The sequence below is a fragment of the Corvus kubaryi genome, unplaced genomic scaffold (genome assembly GCF_017639235.1).
Source record: "Corvus kubaryi isolate FWS band 111438036 unplaced genomic scaffold, C.kubaryi_AGA036_p1.0 76, whole genome shotgun sequence".
NCBI lineage: Eukaryota > Metazoa > Chordata > Aves > Passeriformes > Corvidae > Corvus > Corvus kubaryi.
In genome coordinates this window covers 14,920,981-14,942,514 of record NW_024582063.1, presented here as the reverse complement: position 1 = coordinate 14,942,514, position 21,534 = coordinate 14,920,981, and the positions used below count along the sequence as shown (strand labels likewise).

Below are 21,534 nucleotides of genomic sequence, written 5' to 3'. Positions count from 1 at the left end.
GCATAGAAGTACTATACACAAATTGTATTTAGTGTTCTTAAAACACTTTGCATTTTTAGGGTAAAAGGTATTTTAACAAGACATGTAGTATTGCTTCAAGGCTTTTATTTTTGGTAATTGTCTGATCTTTTTTACATACCTGTATGACTCAAGAGCCTTAATATAATTTCCAAAAAGAGAAGACTTTATTTAGGAAGCAGTTCTAGATGTAGAATCCTAATATTTCAGTCTTACTAAAAGACAGAACAGAAATTATTTAAAAGCTGACAATCTTTCTGAAAATGCTATTCTTCAACTAAAGAGGTGGGTTTATCAAAGCATCTGATATTTATTCATAAATACATCTACTTGCAGATGCCATTTAGGCCATCCCATTATCTTACCACTCAACATCTTAAATGTTAAGTAATAATCAAATCCTTAAAAGGTGATAAGGTATACTAATGTAAAGATGGAAGTTTTGTCTTTCAGTGGCCATGTAAGTATTTGCAGCTTCTGAGGGAAAGAGGGACAGCTTTAAAGAAGGTTTAGGGGGTGGAAGTGTCTGTGTGTGACTCAGGGCCTGACTGATGTCTGGATGTGCCCTATGCACGTTCATTATCTCTTCTGGGAAAAGCAGAGTCTCTGTGAAAAGGATTTTTTGCTCCAGTCTTTGCCTTGCAGCACATGCTATAATGAATGCGCTCCATGACCAAAATCCAGGCATCAGTGTAAACGAAATCCTGGTAATATCTGTATTCACCTTCTGACCAACTTAAACACTGCTGTACGTTACAAATTAGGAGATTTCCAGTTTCTTGTGTATGTATGGGGTCACTGCTTCAATTTTTTCAGTTTTAAACCTGTGGGTTTGTTTTCTGCCTTTTCTGTTTTAAAAGTAGACCTGTGTCTGCCTTTTTACAGAAGGAACCGTTGTTACTTCTGTTGTAAGACCAGAATTTCAAAGTGCCCGTGTTTTCTTCTGAGAATTTTTCTATCTTTCCACTTAACAAAGGCTGCCCTTGTGCAATGGGATCTATAGCTCTGCTTGGCTCTGTTTTGAAGAGAATGTATTAAGATGAATTTTGAATTATTTGTGTTCATAGGAACAAAACAGACTTACACAAATTCCTGTGGTAAAGACTCTGAAAGGGGCTGTAAAAACTGTCTGAGCAGATTGATATCACCTTGTTAAATGAGTAAGGGTTTAACATGGTTCATATTAGCTTGTCAAGCCACAGTGGCTATGTTTACATGAAAAACTGATGTTCTCTTGCCTTGTGTCCACATGTGTGTTTGGCTTACATAAAACCAGAGTGCACTCGGCTTCTTGGAGCATTTAGCAGGAGCACCAGACCAGACTTGTAGCATTCCACATCATTTGTGAACATAAGATAAAGCCAATTTCAAGATCTGAGCAAGAATGCCCTTTAATCATGCTGCATACACATGGAAATCAGTGTCAGAAGCCAGATGTATGAAAGAAAAACATTTTTCGCCTTTAACTTTCTGTCTCCCTCAGGCATTCTTATCAATGACCCAAATGCTCAGCTTCACATCCAGAAGTTTTCCAGCATGTTGCTCTCATTTCATTTCTGAAATTTTTCTGCAAGTTTTCTTGCCCTCTCAGTATGTATTTCTTGTTCTTCATGTAAGCTAATTAAATGTGATGCTGATGATGCAGAGGACAGGATGTTTCACACAAAATGTTTCTCCAGATAGATGAGATTCACAAATGAGGATTACTGTCTGGCCTAAGGAGAATGGGAAAAAATTACATGAGACAAGTTTACAGCACAGCGGTGTTTTAGCGCGGAGGCAAAAAATAAATGCTCTACAAAATGGCTATGTCACTGGAAGTGTTAGGCATTAAGCAATATAGGAAAAGATTAACAAGAAGAGATAATTACTGTAATTTGGCAAGTAGATTAGGGGACATAAATAAAATAAGGAATGATATGAGCAAGTGCAATCACAAAACATAAAAGGCTGCATGTTATAGGAAATGAGTGTTGTTCTTCAGAAAAAAGGAAGAACAGTAGGCAGGGAAGGCAATAGAGTCATGCAGGTTTTGAGAGTCGGTTTCCTGCTTTGTAATAGATACTGCTGGTTAGCTGGGTTTAGTACAAGTACTGGAAAATTACCTGCCTTGTGAACAGTCACAGTATAGGAAGCTGGATCTTACTGAATGCATGCTGGAATAGTGATCAGAAATTACAGATAGATAGGGCATATATTTGTACATGTAGCTGATACCGTCTTAGAGCAGTTATTAATTTATTTTATCCACTTCACTGATGCATAATAAGAGAAGATGTACATGGGTTTGTGATAAATATTCTGTTCAATTGAATTGTTTGGGAGATCTTCATCACTAAAGCAGAGTGGATTATAAAAGAATAGATCAGTATCTTAAATGCTGTCAAGCGCTGTGTAACATACCACCCAGGCTTCAGTGCAGAGAGGAATTTCCAGGGATCCTTACAATAAATAAATCCTAGGTTCTTTTTTAAATTTATTGGGTCCTATTGTTTCAGAGGAGAATACTGCTCACAGCATACCAGCACTCCAGTATTCTCTTTCTTTTTCTTCTTTATGCAAAAGTTTATAATTTCTAGCTCCTGTCCTCATGCTATGCCATTTTTACTTCCTTTGACACAGCTCTTCCAAGTCATCACATTTTTCCCTCGAAGTAGAAGAGCCAATGCCCAGTATTATTTTACTTGCTATTTAGAAGTCCCTTAATATATTCACAGTTCAGGTGGTTATAAATATATAGCAAAACAGGTAATGCCATTAAAATTGCCTTTCTGAAGAATAGGAATTTGAAAAATAAATTTCATATAGCAGATTCAACTTTCCTCCTTCACAGTTCATGGCAAGGAGAAATGGGGATAGTGCATGATTTAAACAAATTGCTGGGTTTATGTTGCCATCTCAAACCAGTGCAGGATGGAAAAGTTTTACAATTCAGTTATAGCTGACTTTTTCTTCAGCCAAAATCTTGTTTTGTCATAGTTGTGACGAGTCTCCAGCCCCTTTCACATTTGCTTTTCTTTCTGAGATCCATACAGAAGAAAATTGAAGGAGGTTAGGCTACGTGGTCTTTCTCTTGGCATCTTAATTAATTTCTTTAATCTTCATTTATACAGTTTTCAACTTCTGTGGAAATGAAAACAAAACAGGACTGCACAGTGCTCTCTTTATTTACTTATCTGCCCATGTTGCTTATCTTATCTACCTTTTCTGTTCAGTGGTGTTTGCTGCTGCTCTATTTTTCTGGGTTTCTTTCTTACAACTTTTCCTGGTTGTTTGGGAGTTTCATTTGCTGTTATTTCCTTATTGCATCTAATTCTCTGTGAAAATCTTTTCTGATGTTTCTTTACTTCTCACTCAGGTTTCTCTTAATTTGTTTCCAACCTTTAAGAAATAAGCAAAATGCTTTGGAAATTATTTAAGTCTCCTTTCTGCAATGGATGTGCTTCCTACCCTCTCATTCAATTCCTCTCTCTGCAGTGTAGCCTGAAATACTGGACTGTGAAAGTTCTTAGGGACAGGAACCATGCCCTCCTGTTTAAACTGTGAGGCATCTAGCAACTGATTCAGGGTTTCTTATATCTGTTTCCTGTAAATATTCTTTAATAAATTATTGTTTAGTAAAAAAAAATTAATATTATTAATTGGAATTAATACTAGTAAGCAGTACCTTTTGAGGGGGAGGGGGAAGGATACACCAAAGATCTTCTTTTGGTAGCATAAGAAGAGTCTCTAAATTCAGTTATTCTGTCACTTGTTATGGGTTCTCATTATGATCTGCCCCAACTAAGTACAGTACTTTTGCAATACATGTTGCTATTGGTGATTTTTTTGCAGAAAAAATAAGGGTGGCATCAGTTCAGTAAGTTGCAACACAAAAGCAACATTTGTCAGAAAGTTTTAGCCTTAAAGAGAATCACATTCTTTTTATAGCCTGTGGAACTTTTCATATTTTCTTTTTGAACCTGATAGTAGTGTACTATGAGAAACAATTCTATATTAATACTTTGAAACAGTTTGAAACAGTTTGAAACATATTGCTTTTATGCTTTTCACTTTCGTTTCATGTTGTCAGAATGAATAAGCGACCCTAATTTTATACTGTTCTATGGAGCGATATTGTTGACACCAGTTAAGTTAACCTGTACACTTTGAAGCCTCTCTGATAATTTCTGTTGGCTAGCTTGGACTTCTCCTCAGGTTTGTGCCCTGAGGTCTGATGGAGGTGCCAGAGGGCAATCTGTTGTGCTGGGCTGCCTGCCTGCCCAGCTGTCTGCTGTTAGCCACAGGTCAGTTTATGCAAGTGGGTCCTGTCACCCAGAGAAGAAAGCAGCGTGGTGCCTGTTGTAGGCAGAGTGCTTGTATGCCCTGTGGTACCACTGTGTGACTTCAAGTGTCCCATCAGCTGGGTAATAAGTGTTACCCTCCCGTGGCGGTGCTTCTTCAGAGAATGTGAGATGTGAGGATGGTGAAGAACTCCCTTTTCCAGCACTGGCAGCCCAGGTGTTCACTCACACAACACATCAGTAGAAATCTGACAGTCCCCTTTATGCAGAAACTTTCTGTGTGTAAAGACCCATTAAGCAAGGGAAAAATCCTTTCAGTCTTGATTTATCAAATACAGAGGAAATACTAATATTTTCAAATTTTTATGCTATCATATAGCAGTAAGAAAAACTTGATACTGCAAGAGTATCTGTTCTTTCTCCCTCCAGGTTTGAGTACTGTCAGTGAAGGGATGAAAAGAAACATATTCTAATGTAATTATAGGGCTAACCATTTATTAATCTCATGCTTCTTGAGTTACTTTCTTTGAGAAGGAGTAGAATCCTGAGGACAAAGCTCTTATCCCCATAGATCTTTCAGGATTGAATCACTCTAGCTATGGTTTGCATGTAAGTCTGGTAGATTGAAGTCTGCTAGAACCTAGAATCTGTACACTTAACGCATAAGTATAACCACTTTGTCCAAAACGGCTAATACATTATAGACATCTGCTTCTTTCTTACAATTTTACCTGCAGCAAAATACAGAAGTTGGAATAACCCAAACATAATATTTATTAGCACTTACAGATGACTTCATCCCACAGTTTTTGTACTATTCTATGAATATTATTAAATTCCTGTGTACTTCAGTATAAGCATCTGAACATTATAGGTGGGCAAGCAGAGAAGCAGAATGGTTGAAATAACATGCTAGAACATACAGAGTCAGCAGAAGAACTGAAATAAAGCTCAGTAAGTCTGACTTGCAGTTTTCTGCACATTCTGTAAAACTAGAATATATTCTGGTTTTAGTATTTGCTCTTTACAGTGATTATTTCTTATTTTTTTCCAGTCACTAGTCAGGACAAGCTCAGAGGTATTTACTCTGAACCTCTAGTAGGTCAAGGAAAAAAAGATGGTATCATCCTTTCAGCTCTAATGGCCAGATGCTGAGTCTGAGTTTGACCAGGATTCTTTCTTCAGATAAGTAGATTTGGCATAGTTTTCCCTCCAGGTCTATTTGTGATTGTTTGGGTTTTTTTCCCGTACACTGAATAATATAGATGCCTCAGATTGTATCTCTTAGCTGAAAGCATACATTTCTGTTTTACCAGTCTTGGAGTACAAGTCATTCTAAGTAAAAGTTGTTTCTTTAAAAATATAATGGAAATTTTTTTGGACACACTTCCCTTTGTGATAGATTTGAGTGGACAAGCAATATGTTAATTATGTTTGCCTTAAATGGGCTATTACAAGAAAGGGAAGAAAATACTGTCTCCAACCTAGCCTGTCCAATTTTTCAGTACAAATGTTCTGTTATTTTACTGCTAAGCTTTGGGTTGCTGATCGAAGCACTATGCTAAGAGTTCTGCCAAGCATCACGTTGTTTGTGTGATAGGAGGGATTTGGTTACAGTCAGGCAAGTCTGAAAAAAGGTAAACTGACAGCAAATCTGGGATCATGGTTGGTAAGGCAGCTTTTGTGGTCACGTGCTTTTATTTGATGTGGTTCCTTGTGTCTCTTGTGCCAAATGGTGTAATGTACTAAAGTGATGAAACTGCAAAAGAAAAAAAAGTCAACTATTTACATCAGCAACAAAGGAGAAAGAGAACAGGGAAAGAGATCAAAGCCCTTAACATGTCTCTCAAAATACTAAAAAAGAGCAAAAAGAAGGGAATTTCTTTCCACATGCTTGAGGCTACTCTTGGATAAAGCCATCATGAGTAATAAACCCTTTAAATGCCCATGTCAGTCTGCAGTGTGCTTCAGTTTCAAAATACGGCAGGTATTACAGAGTTAAAAAGGGTGTATTTTGGTAAAATAAAAGGCTGTAGTCTATAAAGTCTAAAGTCTACTTCCCATCACTAGTACATAGATTTGACAATGCTTTAACACTGGCCACACTGAGAGAAAAGCTCGCAGTTACTTTAAACCCCTATAAAAGGTCTTTCCATTCAGAGGCAAGTTTTTAAATTGTTTACATTTTCAAAGTTAGGAGAATCTATAACTCCATCATTTACAATCATTGAACTTGTCATTTCCCTATTTTCTATGTGTTTTGCAGAAAGAATATATTGGAGTTAGAAATGTTGAGTGCAGTCAATGTTATGTACCATTTTCTTCTGGTATAAAGCTCTTTAATGCTATGTCACACTGCATTCAGGATAAGTATGATCCTTCTTACAATTCTGGACCTCCTTACCCAAATACACATTTTCTACTCTCCCTAAAAAAAACTAAGCTCCTATGGGGTAAGGTACCTTCTTTTAAGAGTGTAACTTTTCTGTAGATGTTCTTTTCTTTGTGATACTTGTTTCATAGAAAAGCTTATGCAATTTTTTGAAACAGGGAATCGGAACAGGTAAGGCGGGGAGCACAAAACATAAACTGTATTATGCGTGCACAGGTCCTTAGCTGTAGTAGCATAACCTGTGTTAGCACATAACTTTTTAAACTGTGATGTAGAGGTAGTCTGAAATAATCCTCATTTTTCAGACTTAGCTCAAAAGTTTCCCAGCAATCTAGAGAAACCTGCATTTTTTTCTCTTTGGAGAAAGAGGGAAACAAAATGAATTGCAGGGAAGAGATGATGTGAAAGAAAAAATTTAGGGGAACTAGGCAGGCCCAAGAGTTGTAGGGAAGGGGGTAGAGATGGGAGTAAGAGCATCTGTCTACATGCCTGTAAGTGTGCCTTACTAAAGCACCCAGTCTTATGAGCTTGAAACTTGGAAGTACCGTTCTTCTCTAACGAAGTGATGCTTTTAAGGAAGGGTAAATAACGGCTTCCTTACACATAAATACTCAAGAACAAAAACAGTCACTTCTCTAAAATTGTGAATTAATGCTGTGCCATTTTTTGAGGATCATTTCTTGAGAAAGGCATTTTAATTAATTATACATTATCGAAAAATGGGAAAGAATTTTGCATGTCGGCCTGAATAAATAGATCCATTGAGAGACAGAGCAAGTCACTTGGAATGCATCAGTCAACAGCAGAAATGTAAACATACTCCAGCTACACTTTCTGAACTTGTATTTCAACGTCACAGAACAAAACTTCTGTTAATGCAGGCTGACTGCTGCACTTGTTGAATTCAGTAGTAAGTTCCTTACAAAATCCAATTTAATTCACAGACCATGGATCAGAACCACATTGTGTCTGACTCTGGAAACCCAGGAGGACAGGGCCTTGCTGCAAAGGAGTCTCTGCTCTGTCTTGAAATGAGATGTATGAAGTTGGTTTGCAGAGCTGAGTAGGTTTAGAGTAAGAGCAAGCAAATAAAATTCTGAGGCCAACAGGTCTCTGTTCCAGCATGTTTGTACAACCTTATCTCTGAGATAGGTAGATCTACCGTGTATTTAATCTTCGTCTCGTACTAGTCCAAATGATATAGCATCCCCTAAGACTGTTGCTTCGTGAATTGTTAAAATTACAGAAAATACCAGACTGTTAGAATTCTAGCCTTTAAAAAGTAGCAGTTTATTGGAAAAAACGGTGTGAAAATCAAACACAATTCGATTGATTTTGCTCATACTAGCCTTACTCTGGCAGCTGTAGGGGATCAATTGTCTTTGTTTAAAAACAAATAACTTCCTCATCATACTTCTTGATGGTTTTTGTTTAACATTTTTTGTTGTCTTGATAAAATGAACATGGGGGGCTTTTGTAAGGTGTGCAAAACACTGATACTGAGAAGGAAAGCTCAACTGCAGACAGAAGTGTTTAAGATCTATGCTCCAAGAGGCCCAACTCTCTGGAAAGCAGATCTGACGTACAGCAATATTTAGCTTGTGCTGGTGAAATACTCTGGCAAATGAAATGCCCTTGACTACAAAAGGCTTCTTACAGCACTTTGTGTGGCATTTTTTCTCTTGCTTGGACTATGAGGTACCTCAAAAAGCAGCCTTAGATATTGAGCTGCATGGTGACATTCCCTTACCTAATTGTCTCCATTTTGAACCTTTTCAGGTCCTTCTGTGACATTGTGTAAGTCTCTTCTTTCTTCATTTACAGGTTTATTGTAAGTCAAATGAATTATTACAGCCTCTTGTCTGGTCTCAGGGTTGTGAGGTAGTGCAAATATGTTCCTTTAACATGACAGAGACACTGTAGTACAGCATAGTCAAATCAAACTCTGAGCAATAGCTTCTTTACGTGTTTAAAAATAAAAGGTAAATATCAGTTTAATAAGGCAGATTCATCTTAATTACTAAATGTTTATAGACAGTTTTGAGATGGTCAGAGGCAAGGTCCTGTGCAAATGCAGTATTTTATTAAAATATTTAATAAGCAGATTCTCTGACACAATAGAGGGAACAAAGAAGCCTGTCCACTCTTAATTTTCCCTACCCATAATGGTTTCTACAGAACATAAATTACATATTGTATAGCTTTATTCTGTTTTCAGAGGATAATTATACTAGAAATTCCAGCCTTCTTTCTGTGGAGGGACCTCTTTCTCAGAAACCACACCTTTTAGCAGTCTGTTTTTCATTTGAAAAGGGCTGGATTTCCGTTTATGTCAACACATTTTTACGGGATGGCTACTTTCAAGAGATGGATACAGGTAAAATGGGAAACCCTTGCTCACAAATCATAATAATTCAGTCTGGAAGATATATTATAAGCTGATGATGTAGGAGTGGAAGATTTTTTTTTGCATGTGTAGTCTGTTAGCGATGCCTCTTAATTTCATACCTGCTATTGTAACTGAGAGAGAAGCCTGTAATTCCTGTAGCAGTCATCTGAGCATTTTCAGTGGTATGTCCATAGTGCAAGGGAACTTGGACTTGGTGTCAGATGAGGCAAGGCAGGATGCAAAATGGACAGTACCAGTTGCTCTGTGTATGAGATTGGAGGCTTTTATGGATATATTTACATAACATTTAAGGAGTTCAATAAACTGAAAGCCAGGATCTTAAAATAAGGTTCACAACCCACTTGTAACATACGAGGAGGGACAAGTCTTCCATTCTCCAATGTTAGAAATGAATGGGCCCCCTATATTTTCAATTTTGTAAGAACAAACTACTGTTTCAGAAATGTTCCAACTTTCTAATCATCTCATAGTCACACTTCGCTGCTTTCAACCATCCACAAGTTGCAAAATTATATTCTCATGTGAGTAATTTTAGTAAGGGGGTAGCAGCAAGAAAACTGAATTCTGTTTAAAAAAATCCCACTGAAGTCTTACTTCTGCGGGAAAAGTTTGTTTGTGTTTTTATGTAGCTGTGGTGTACTCAAGGCTTCTTTTTTCATCATTGCATATGCAAAATCCAGACCTGCAGAGCTGTTCCATGTGGTGAACAGTCTGCTAAACCCAGACTGTTTTGCCTGAGTAGCAGATTTCCATATACCTCATTATGAGTTTGGGATTTTTTTGATTTATGTAGGCTCTGTTCCTTCAAAGGGATGTATGACTGTAGACTTTATACCTACCAAAGTGATTTCTTATCAAGTACTGAGGAAAATAAAAGGCCAGATCCCATTGGAGAGTAAGAGCCTTATTTTGCAGAGAACTTATCTTTCTAGCCAGTGTAATTTGTCATGGAAACAGCATGTAAACAGGAGGCCACACAAAGTAACTTAGCTCTTGAAGCTTTTTAATGGTGTCCAAGATGGTTCTGGATTGTTAGTGAATGATGTAATCCACAGTGTGTAATGCAAACTTTGATTTGGTAAGGGACTATAAAGAAAGATTTAGGTCAGTACTGCTAGAAGGAAGTAGCATGGACTTTACCTAGTTGTTGCCTTATACAGCCTGATTTAAATAAGTGTTAGATCTTTCCACACCAAAGAAGCCATTATCCTGAGTAATAGCAGGTGTGCTTCAGTCTTCTGCCCTTTGATAAAGGCAAATGGTTAAGCTGCCTAAATACATCTCTGAAGTTACCTTATTTCTGTGGATTCCTACCATTCAGATATCCAGTATGTTCATGGACAGAATTAATATCCTTGTTTTTATTATTTCCTACTGGGGATGAACAAAATCACAGAATCATGGAATATAATCATAAACCAATGTAGATTGGCAAGAAGAGGCTTATCTGGCCAAGCCGCTGCTCAGAGGCGGGCAGCTCGTGCCAGTTGTTCAGCTGAGCTTTGAGCACCTCTGAGGACAGAGCACCACTGAGCCCCACTTCAGAGAAACCTCTGACTCCATCATCTCTATAATTTTTCATTAAATAATTGAAGGCTTCAGTATGCCTTCAACTTCCCTCCTCAGTACCCCCTCTCTGCAGTGTTCTCTGAAGACTGAGCAAACCCATTTCTTTCAGCATCCTCCTTACATCATCATGTACCTGGTAATCTTTCTGATCCACTACCCCTTTGATTAAGTAGGTTAACATCTGTGTTCTATTGGGAAATCCAAAACTGGAGTAGATGATGTGATTGATATTTGCATCTGGCTGTTTATTACTCCTCAGTCCCAATTATTTTGATTATTCTTAGCTGATTTGACTGAAGGTGGTTTTTGGAATAGCTGAGAACTTCAAATCCTCTCCTCCCCCACTGACAAGATTTTTGAACTACAGTACTGCACATCTTACTGATGAGGACTAAGAAGCAGAACTGTTCACAATGAAAAAGCTATTTCCTGGGAGAATGTTTTGCATTAGTGATACTCTTGATTTAAGTGGTTCATTTACAGTGGGTCATGGTATAACCTGTTTTTATAGATGGTATCACTCAGTACTTTTTATTATCACCACAGCATAAAATGCGCTTCCTCGTGGCCCTCTGACTTTAAGCATCGGGAAAGAGGACTGTGTAGAAATAATTTTCAAATCCCAGGGACTGTACATGTAACATACTGTTAAATTAACTTCTTTCTCTAGTGCCCTTGGAGGATCATCTGCCCTTCACATCCCAGCCTTTCCTGGTGGAGGTTGTCTCATTGACTATGTACCCCAAGTATGCCAGCTGCTAACAAACAAGGTAAGCTGCTAGAGACAATCAGTTTTCCTTTCCTTTATGCACTGTACTGCATTTCCACAGACATCATTATTCTTCTGCCAGGTATTCTTAAGCAAGGCATACTTAGGCTGAACTACACAGGGACTACATACTTAGGCTGAACTATACTTTCTTGGTAAGAGCTGAGCACCTAAGCACAACATTGAATAGAATGACTCCTTTAGGTAAACAAGTGAGTTTGGGATCAGATCCTGGAGCAGTTTTTTTCTTAGTGCCACATGTTATGATTTAGGATAAAATGTTATTGTATTGTACAACACGGCATTGTAGTATACTGGTTTTTAGTAAATACAGATATGTAGTTTGCATATTATTTTTCTAGTTGCAAGTTCTCATACCCCAGTCATTATTGTAGGTTTTGAGTACTTTCCGTGATTTTTCTTCTCAGATGTTTCCTCCAGATGAACTGAATCAGCAGTTTCTTTGGATGTTTATACAGTAATAGCTACTTAAGGTTGCTGAAAAGGTTGTGTTCCAGTTAGCTTACTGTTTGAACAAAAAAGAATGATTATAGTATTTTGAAAGTTTCTCCATTATTTAATTGTAATTTTCAAAAGAAGGCTTAGGGGTCAACATCTAGAAATTTGCGTATTACAGACTTCCTATTTGTATATTATTTTTACCTTCAATTGTCTAAATGAAGAAAAGAATTTTGTCTTTTAGAAAAAGTTCTTCAGATAGTATTTCCATAATTTTGCTGGAATCCATCATTAGAGTTGTTTTTGTTGTGGTTTTCTGTTAAAATTACTTTCTGTTTTTAAAATCTGCAAGTACACAGTACTGTTTTTATCCTTTCTTAAACAAAGTCACTTAAGCAAACTTATCGTATGTTTTCCTCCTCCCAAAATAACATTTCAGATCCTACACAAAGCCTTCAAAATAATCACAGTGTTTTATAAAATAAAATGTTTCAATTTATAAACAGAATTTAAGTTATACAAGACAGCTCTCAGCAATGGTTGTGTCAAGACTTTTTCAGTAATTTTAGGAAAGCATTTGCCAGCCAAGGAATTCTAGTATTGCCATAGCCAAGAAAATACTCTTCCTGTTCTTTTCAGTGGGGGGGAAAAAGGTTCCTAAAATGCTAGGTTTTGTTCTGGATAGCAAAGGAATTTACGCAGGGAATCACATATAGAACCATACCATAAGTACTTCCAAGTCACCAGTTGTAAACCAGATGTCCTTGCAGCCCGATGACACATGCATTGTTTCTGTTATGGGTCAAGCCCTGCTCACACTGTTCTCCTAAGTAAAGCCATGCAAATCAACAAAAAAACATACATGGTGTGAGGAGAATTTTGCCTTAAGTCTCCAAATTTAGCATTGTTGGATTTTGTCTGTGCCAGGATGGAATTCTTTCAAAACCCAGAATGCCTCAGAAATTGATGTTCGCAGTTGAGTAGGTGGCTCCCTGAGTCAGCATGAAACCAGTGAAAGAGCTTAGTGTTCAGAAGATTTTGTTGGAGGTGCAGTCTTCAGAAACCACCAAAGATCAGTTGTGAAAGATATTTGATATTTACTTCTCTTTTATAAGCAGAATGTTATTTTGACACTTAGCCTGCTGTCAGTTCAGATAACTGATTTGCCTATCACAGCTTTCCACTCAAACTTCAGTAAGGCAAGGCTGAGCATTTCTTTCTTCCAGTCTTTGTCTTGTGTGGTTAAACAGTGCTTCAATCTATTGTGAAAGTCTGAGTTTCACTCAGAAGTGACTGAAGAGATTTCTTTACAAGATATTCTGTGTGCAAGATCCAGAGTTTGTTTTAAAGGCATTTTAGGATTCTTTAGGGAAATCATGCTAAATATAGGATTCAGAACTACTACTATGTAAAACATAAATCTTCCTTAACAAGAAATGTATGACAAACTGGGCTTTTGCGTTTTTAATCTTTTTATATCTCTGGATTTGTTTTCTTTCTTTTTTAAGGTACAATATGTTATTCAGGGATACCATAAGAGAAGAGAGTACATTGCAGCTTTCCTGAGTCACTTTGGAACGTAAGTTTTCTTTCGATCCATTTTTTCTGTAGCGTGGGGGAAACTCATTTTCTACTCGTGGTTGTGTGGCTGCTGTCCACTGGATAAGATGAAATCTAGTCATTTTTCACAGAAGGTTGTGTATAGATTGTCTCTCTGTAGCAGTACTGGAATGTAGTTCAGCATTATTTCACTTCAGTGCCAGTTGCCAATCTGATTTTTCTAGAAAATAGGTGATGATGGGAAGGGGACAGAAGGGATTTTCTCCTTGTGCAGAAGAAGTGTGTTTGTTTCTGAATAAATTACTGGAGGGGTCTTACATTAATAGGCAGTGACTGAGGTGGGAGAATGGAGAAGCAGGTACAGTTCCAAGCCTTGCAAGAGCCAGAAACCACTGCTCAGAGTAAAGGCAGAACTGGGACACCAGCTGTTCCCACCACCAACCAATATTTTGTCTCTCAAGAGAAGAGGCTCTTAGGTCATGTTGCATTCCTGCAGATGAAAGGTCCATGGCCAGGCATGATGACAAATTAGCTTCAGAAATCAATTAATCAGGGCTTCCTTGGCACTGTGAAAGGTTGGCACTTTGGTTTCCTGTCAAAATTCTGACTTGAGCTGGAGTCCAAGCCTTTAGCTAATCGTGATGAGGGGTTTCTGCTTCCAAGGGGTGATGCCAGTGACATGGATATTTGGGAGCCCTTCAAATCTCAGGTCTCTCAAGTGAGGCTAGGAAACCAAGTGACTTCTAGCATGCACCCAAATTTAATACAACGATAAGTAGGTGACAATGACTTGAACTGGACATATGAGTAGACAGTCAGTGCAAGCTCAGTCTTTAGAAAAACATTTCCTTTTCTTCTGAGAAAACTACATTCTAGAAATGGCCAGGTGTGTGCCTATGATTATAGGACATCTGCGTTTGGTTCATGAGTTCTGGTTTGAGACTTAGAGAATACCAGCTTCTGATGGTTGAAACTTTTAATCCATCTATCAAACAAGTGTTCTGTATGGAATTTTTTGTTATGATCTCATGTTTTGTATTTTTTTATATGCTCTTTCCAATTTTCAAATTTAAATTCTTCTCACCCTGCTTATTTCCAGTTTTACTCTCTCACTTCCTACAGAAATAACAAATAATCTTAATTTGAGTAAGATACAGGGAATTTGTGTGTCTACAGTTTTTATCAATTTAGGATGCAGATGTAGTAGCAGGTCTCCTTTCATTCAAAAGTGTATTTTAAACTGAAAATGGCCTGTCTTTGAGTAAAAACCTCCAATACCACAGCATAATTAAGATGATTACCAAGATTAAAAATTTAATCTAATTTACAATTAGCTAGAAAATTGTAACTGTTAATAAAGCAAATACTGGAAGTTTCTGAACAAACAAACAAAAATAAAAATCCCTGTATTACAAAATTTACATATTCATCATTCAGTATTAGAAGATAAAAATTGTATTCATTTTTTTGTTGTTTTTTGGTTGATAGTGGTGTGGTGGAATATGATGCAGAAGGATTCACAAAGCTTACTCTGTTGCTGATGTGGAAGGACTTTTGCTTCCTTGTTCACAGTGAGTAACACTTTGCCTCAGGCATAAATGTCTATCCTCTTGAAGATACAAGTTCAAAAGGGAAAATGTACAATTACAGGAAACAATTTAAAAGTTTTAGCTATTTTTATCCAGTGCTTAATCTATTTTTGATGTGACTTAGAAAACACAAAATCTCAATTGTATCTGGAGAAGGGGAGAGGATGAACACCAATAGGGAAATGTTGGCTTTACAGAATGCCAAAAGTGTCCTGGGAATGTTTTGTGGCATTTTGACTCAAGTTTCAGTTCACTGTTGTAACTTGGCCTTTCAAAAGTGTCAGTGATGAGGACTATTGTTATTATACTCAGCCCAGGAATACCTAAAATCATCTGTAACTGTAAGGAATTAATGCATTGATAACAACTGTAAAGACACTTTAACATAGAGAAAATATATTACATAAGAAACAACTGCATATTGTCATTAGGATCCAAAAGTTATTCCTAGACTGAAACTGTGTAGGCAAAACTGTCTTAACAATGTAGCTAGGTTTGCTGTCATTTAAAATTTTTAAATAAACATTGCATTGTTACCAAAAAGACATTCTTAATTTAAATATATAGGAATTACTCCATGTGGAAATTAGTAAATGTGGCTTTGATACTGCCTTTTACATACTACCTTAAGTTACAGTTTCTGTTTTCCTTGTGTTAAGGTGAAATAAACAGATATCAAAGATATTTTGATCTGGGGAAATTTGGTCATGTTACCCTTTAGATTTGATGGTTAGACTTCTTATTTATGTTTAAAATTATTACATTGCAATCTGGGCAGCTGCAGCATTGGTGTTTGACAGCATTCTAGCACTGGAGTCTTCTATGTTACGTAATTTTTTATTGTGGTCTAGCTTTTCATGTGGAAAACTAATGCTGTCTTAATGACATCATAGAAATTTCTCCCAGAGTTCTTAACGCGGGAAGTCGGGATTGCCGTTGTTCAGAGCAGTCCTTCACCCTGTGTTGTATTGGAGTTCATGAAAAATGGTCTCACGAATCCCTTTCCTTACGTCACCTAAGATTACCTTACCATACATTAATGACCTTAAGAGGTCTAGAAAACTCAAACCTGAAATTAAAACACTTCTGTCATATTATTATGGTTTCCGTTGGGGGGAAAACAGAGAATTAGAATTAAAGTGGTATCTTTGGGAATATTATCCTCATGAAGTCTTTACTTACATTTCAACTACAATTGAGAACTGGTCACTGGACACTTGTCGTCTATGAGATGACACTTCTTTATGTACAGCCTTCTTGAAGATTTCCTACCTTTCTTACTCCCCCACATATTTGGATTAATTTAATCAGTGTTAAAATTCCTGTGGATTTGATTTGTGCTGTGGGATAATATACCTTAATACATGTTGAATCACTTAGATTTCAGGGGAATCAAAATTCAAATTTCTGCTAAATAACAGAGCAGGTTTTAACTGTGTAATATTCATAGTATTCAATTAAATTGGCACGAAAGCTACAATTATAACAGAATAGTTTATCACTATGTATTAACCCTGTGGCCTTAGAAATCATACAGTGGCTTAGCTGTGTATGCCATTGCATCACTCACTTGTTGAACAATTCACTGCAAAAGCATTTCTGTTCCATGCACTGAAGGATATTGCAATGAAGGGACCGAAACCTGCACTTCATTTCCTGAGTGAAGTAATGTAGGCTTTCATCTCCTAACCACTGACTTAACTATGCATATTATGGTTGAATATTTAGCAAGCATCTAATAAAATGTCTGGGAGAGATAGCAATAAGTTGAAAACTGTTCTACTTTATATATTTACTACAGTATGTAGATAAAGTATTCAGAGGAGAATAAATATGTCAGTATACAGCAAGCACTGTGGCAAAACAAATGAAAGGAACCATAGTAAATTTTATTGGCATCTAAATTTTGGTTAAAATTTTAGGTTTGAAATTGTGAGATTTATAAATACTAACATGAGTCGTATTTACTTTAGAAGATGGATTCAGAGGTTTCAAAAGTAACTTTGGCATTGTTTTGTAACTGTTTGCATTGAGAGTTACAAACTTGTTCGGACACTAGGAAGCAAAAAACATTAGAAGTTGAAATTATTCAGAATAGTTTTATTGAGTAAAGTGGGTTAAAGAAGAGAGAAACACAAAAATAGTTCTGAATTGCCAAAGCCAAATAGCCTTAGAACAATTTCACATGCTAAACAAAAGACTGATGCTGTAGTTACAGAACGGAGAGCAGAGTCTACCCACTCTACCTTAAAACACCAAGGAGCTACCTAGTTGCAAACCTAATCATTAGACTAATGAAGCTGGTGGAGTTATTATATTAGATCAAAGACTAGTTAAAGGAACTGTTTCTTCAGTGGTTTAGTTTTAAGAATTAATCAAGTGCTTTCAAATATAAGACAGAAGAAATAAACATTTAGAGAAGTTCATGCATCCACATGGGAAAGGAAATCGTTAATCAGGCTTACTGCTTTTGATACTGATACTGTTTATGAGTAAGTCTCAGTATGAAGCTTTGTAAGTAAACTTCAATAGACTGCTCACTTTTCAATAGACTTTCTCTTCTTGTTTATAAATCAGCTATGATTAGTTTTTGGAGACAGATATTTCCTCATATTCTTGTTCCTGTATACAGTCTATGTATTTATACCATAAATAAATTATAGTATCATTTAGGCTGGAAAATACCTTTAAGATCGAGTCCAGCCATTGATGATATAACCAGATCAATATTAGATAAAAACACAAGTTACATTATCTGTGCATAATTAAGAATTAAATAGTGTTATTTGTCTAAACACAAGAGTAGAACTCTGAAGCAACCTGTATTTGGGCTTTTCAAAGATGATTTTTATCTTGCAAGATTTTTAGGTTATCAGCACTAAGGAGATGGACAGAAGCTGGACCAGTTTGCAGTAGTAAACAAAACACTGCTTGTGTTAGTGGTTGTTTAAGATGTCTTGAAAAAGACAAACATTAAACTAAAAAGGGTTTGTTTCACTGAACAGTATTTCAGGGGATGGAGAATGTTGAAGGCTGCCAGCATTTATATTTCCAGTTTGTGTGGGATCTCAGTCAAGGTGAAGTTGGTGGGAACATTTGGTGGAAGTCACCTTGGCTAACTGTAAGGGATTCCAGTTTCTGTGTGGATAATGCCACTGACCCAGGAGTTCCAAAGTGCTGGTCATGTAAAAGCTCGAGTTTAACTGATGATCCTTCTTGCTATGGGAATGCCAATTGAACTAGCTTTTTGTCCACCCTTTTTACTTGCCTGTGCAGTTAGGTGGTTGCCTCTGTCAGAGGATAGATCAGAAACAGGCAGCATCTTAGCACGAAGAAAGTTTTGAAACAGAAGAGAAAAGCCAGCAAGGGACCTACAGCATTAATTAGCGAAGAGGAGACTATACCTTATGAGTATCAGGCTTTGGGTGGACTTGTGCTTCTGGATTCAGGCTTTTTGGGTGGAAGTTATCAAGGCCAGCTTCTGATGCACTCTTGTTTGGATATTGCTGTCTGCACACATTTGTCAGTCTCTTCAAGAAAAGTTACGGAAAAATAACCTTGTTTGCCTGAGCCATGTCCTAAAAAAATAGGCCGAATATTGGGTGGAATATTTACATTATATTGTTTCTGTGAGCTTTTATCTAATGAGGTGTTTTGACTTTCTTATGTAGTGCTGTTTCTTTATTCTTCTCATTGTTCCTTAAATGAAAATGGGAATTTATGACTCTGAAAACCAAAGAAGGTAAAAGAGATCATGACCATGTGGATAACAAGGTGGTATCTGGTCCTGTCAGGAAAGCAGGATAGTTCAGTAGAAATGCCAAGCATAACAAAACAAATATTTCAGGAGTCTAGAATGAGAAGTTCAATGCTGATCAAAACAGTCCGCAACTATTATATTTCATTTCATTCTGTCATTTCATTATTAAATGAGAAACTGAGGATTAACAATCAGCCCCAGTGATTTAAAAGTGGCTGGAGAAAGTCAAAAGCTATTTGGATCTTACTCTTGGGAGTAAGCAGAGAAGTGTCCTTTTTTTGGCAGTCTTCTCCTCTGACTCAGTACTTTTAGTTGGTTCCATGTATTTCTTTGAATCTTGTCTTGAGAGTTTCTGAGAGCATGTTCTGCCTACAGCAAAATACACCCTCAGCTGACAGGGCTTCTTCAAAACTTTGTACATTGTTTCAATCACTCAAAGCAAAGCACTCTCTGTGACATTTCCTGCGTGGTGAAGTGTGTCTTGCTTACTGAAGTCAATGAAAACTGCAGGTACACTGCAGTGCTGTGGATCAGGCAGTGTGATAGAAAAGTAGCCTGAGTCACAGGCACAAAGTTCTGCACTAAACTGGGCATGGGCTTAGACAGGGGCTAATCACAGGATTGAATTGTAGCATTTGGAAAATTAACGAGTCTTTTGCTGATCATTTTTCTCCATGGCGTAATTTTCTCCTTTATTTCTAAGGGATACTGCCAGGTAGATTTAGTTGGAAATTTTTATTGAAAGCAGGTAATTATACTTTTTGACACTAAGAGTACTTTAAACATTTTGTTCCTCTGATTCCACCTTGGGTATTTAGCTGTACATGAGCCAAATGAGCTGGTTTTTTATCTAGTTATTCATAATGGATGCAAGTGAGCCTGAAAAGTGGTTTTCTTTTCCTCTTTTTCTGTTTCTCTGTGTTCATTTTGTTTTCATGTCACTCAGTATAAGCTAGTTGTAGGTTCTTGTTTGTAATTGCAGAAAAAGGGAGAATGGGCAGCAGGCAAGTCATAAAACTTGGTATGGACAGAAACAAACTGGAAACAACAGTTGTGATACCAATTAGGCTTTATAAGAATCTTATAGATGGCCTGATGTGGGTGGACTGGCAAGGTATTTTAAAATGTCATTTTGGTGTGGATATTATTTTTTTAATTTCTGAGAAATGCATGTATTTGCAACACTTTTAAAACTGTAGTATATTGCTGCAGACATTAATTGATGTTCTTCCAGCAACTACAAGCACTTTAACAAAGGGACTGAAAGGTTTTGTAATAACTTCTTACAAAATTGCACTTTTCAGAAAACTGAACTGTTGATTTTTCTTATTTGATTATATATATCTAGAGTATGACTGCTATGTGCCCAATTATATGACAGATAACTAAAATTCTCAGAAAGGGTACCTGACATGGAAAAAGGATATAATCCTATTTTATCTAGTCAATTTTTGAAAACAAGTAACTAGGTCACAAAAAGTAATTGGCAGGGGCAGGACTTGAGTACAGATTGTGGTGCTTATTCTTCTTACTCCATGTCTGCTTTGTGTTTACATGCTTTGGTAACTCACAGATAATTTTTCTCTAAGATGAGAACTGCTTTAAAGGTGGGAAATACAGCAAGTTCGAAATTGCTCATAGTAGCAAGTAGAAAGCAAATATCTTGTTTTCAGTCCAGAAAGGAGATGATGAGCAGAGGTCTCTTGGATGAGTCCTGGGTTCAGTAACAGGCAATGCTTTCAGAAAAGAAACAGGATGACACACAACACCGCAGGATTATTAGAGATATGAAATTTCTAGAAATAAGAGCTGCATCAATATAAGAAACATTTTCTGAATCATTCTTCCCTCTCTTTCCTCTTTCTACGCAGTAACAATTACATTGTCACCAAAATAAATTTTTTCTGAGAATCCATATGTGACATGGCAATAGCACACACAGACAATTGCTGGATACCTTTTATGAAATAGATAAATATAATTCATTTTGGAATAATAAGGAATACACCTTGGTTTAGAGATGGAACTGGTCAAAAACATGCATAAATGTCAAAATGGGAGGAGGGGGGAGCTGCTTTTCTGTCTCCTTTGTCAGCAGTCCCCCTACCCCATTCAGCAGCAGTCCCATCTTTTTCCCTAGTCATCCTTTTGCTGTTCCTGTAGCAGCCCATCTTGTTGTCCTTAACTCCCCTTGCCAGATTCAATTCTAGGTCAGCTGTGACATTTCCAGTCCTGTCTCTGCATGCTCAGGGAGTGTCCACATCTCTGTGATTCCTTTTTACGTTTAAGTTTTATCAGGAGTTCTTTGCTCATGCATGTAGGCCTCCTGCTGGTACTGTTTGCCTTTCTACTCATTAGGATAGACTGTTCTTGAGCTTGGAGGAGGTCATCATGGGCCCATCTTCTCACCAGGACTGTTATTCCATAGGATTCTTCCATGGGTGGAGCAAGATCCCTGAACAGCCATAAGTCTGCTCCCTGAAGCTTAAGGGTGTGATCCTGCTGTTTGTTTTACATCATCCTCAAATGGGGCATTCACAAAAGAGCACCAAAAATGGCTGGTGGTCTAGAAAGCGTGTCATAAAAGAGTATGTTCCACAAAGTAGTTCTATGGGTCATTAAAAAGTAATAGAAGGGTAAGCTTTTAGAACTGTGTAAGGTGGCTTCAAGAGTAAAAGTGATAATTGTGATGTTCAGGAGTGAAAAGATGCGATGGGCCTGTACT

The 21,534-nt window shown here is 37.2% G+C and overlaps 1 protein-coding gene across 2 annotated transcripts in view; it reads left to right on the top strand.

The window, feature by feature from the left end:
• The window catches only part of BABAM2 (BRISC and BRCA1 A complex member 2), a 171,790-nt gene that overhangs the window by 111,660 nt on the left and 38,596 nt on the right, over window positions 1-21,534 (top strand). For both annotated transcript variants that reach the window (XM_042051606.1, XM_042051605.1), the window contains exons 8-10: window positions 11,343-11,442; window positions 13,409-13,479; window positions 14,949-15,031. In XM_042051606.1, the coding sequence (XP_041907540.1) occupies window positions 11,343-11,442; window positions 13,409-13,479; window positions 14,949-15,031 (254 nt within the window). The remainder of the gene's footprint in view (window positions 1-11,342; window positions 11,443-13,408; window positions 13,480-14,948; window positions 15,032-21,534) is intronic.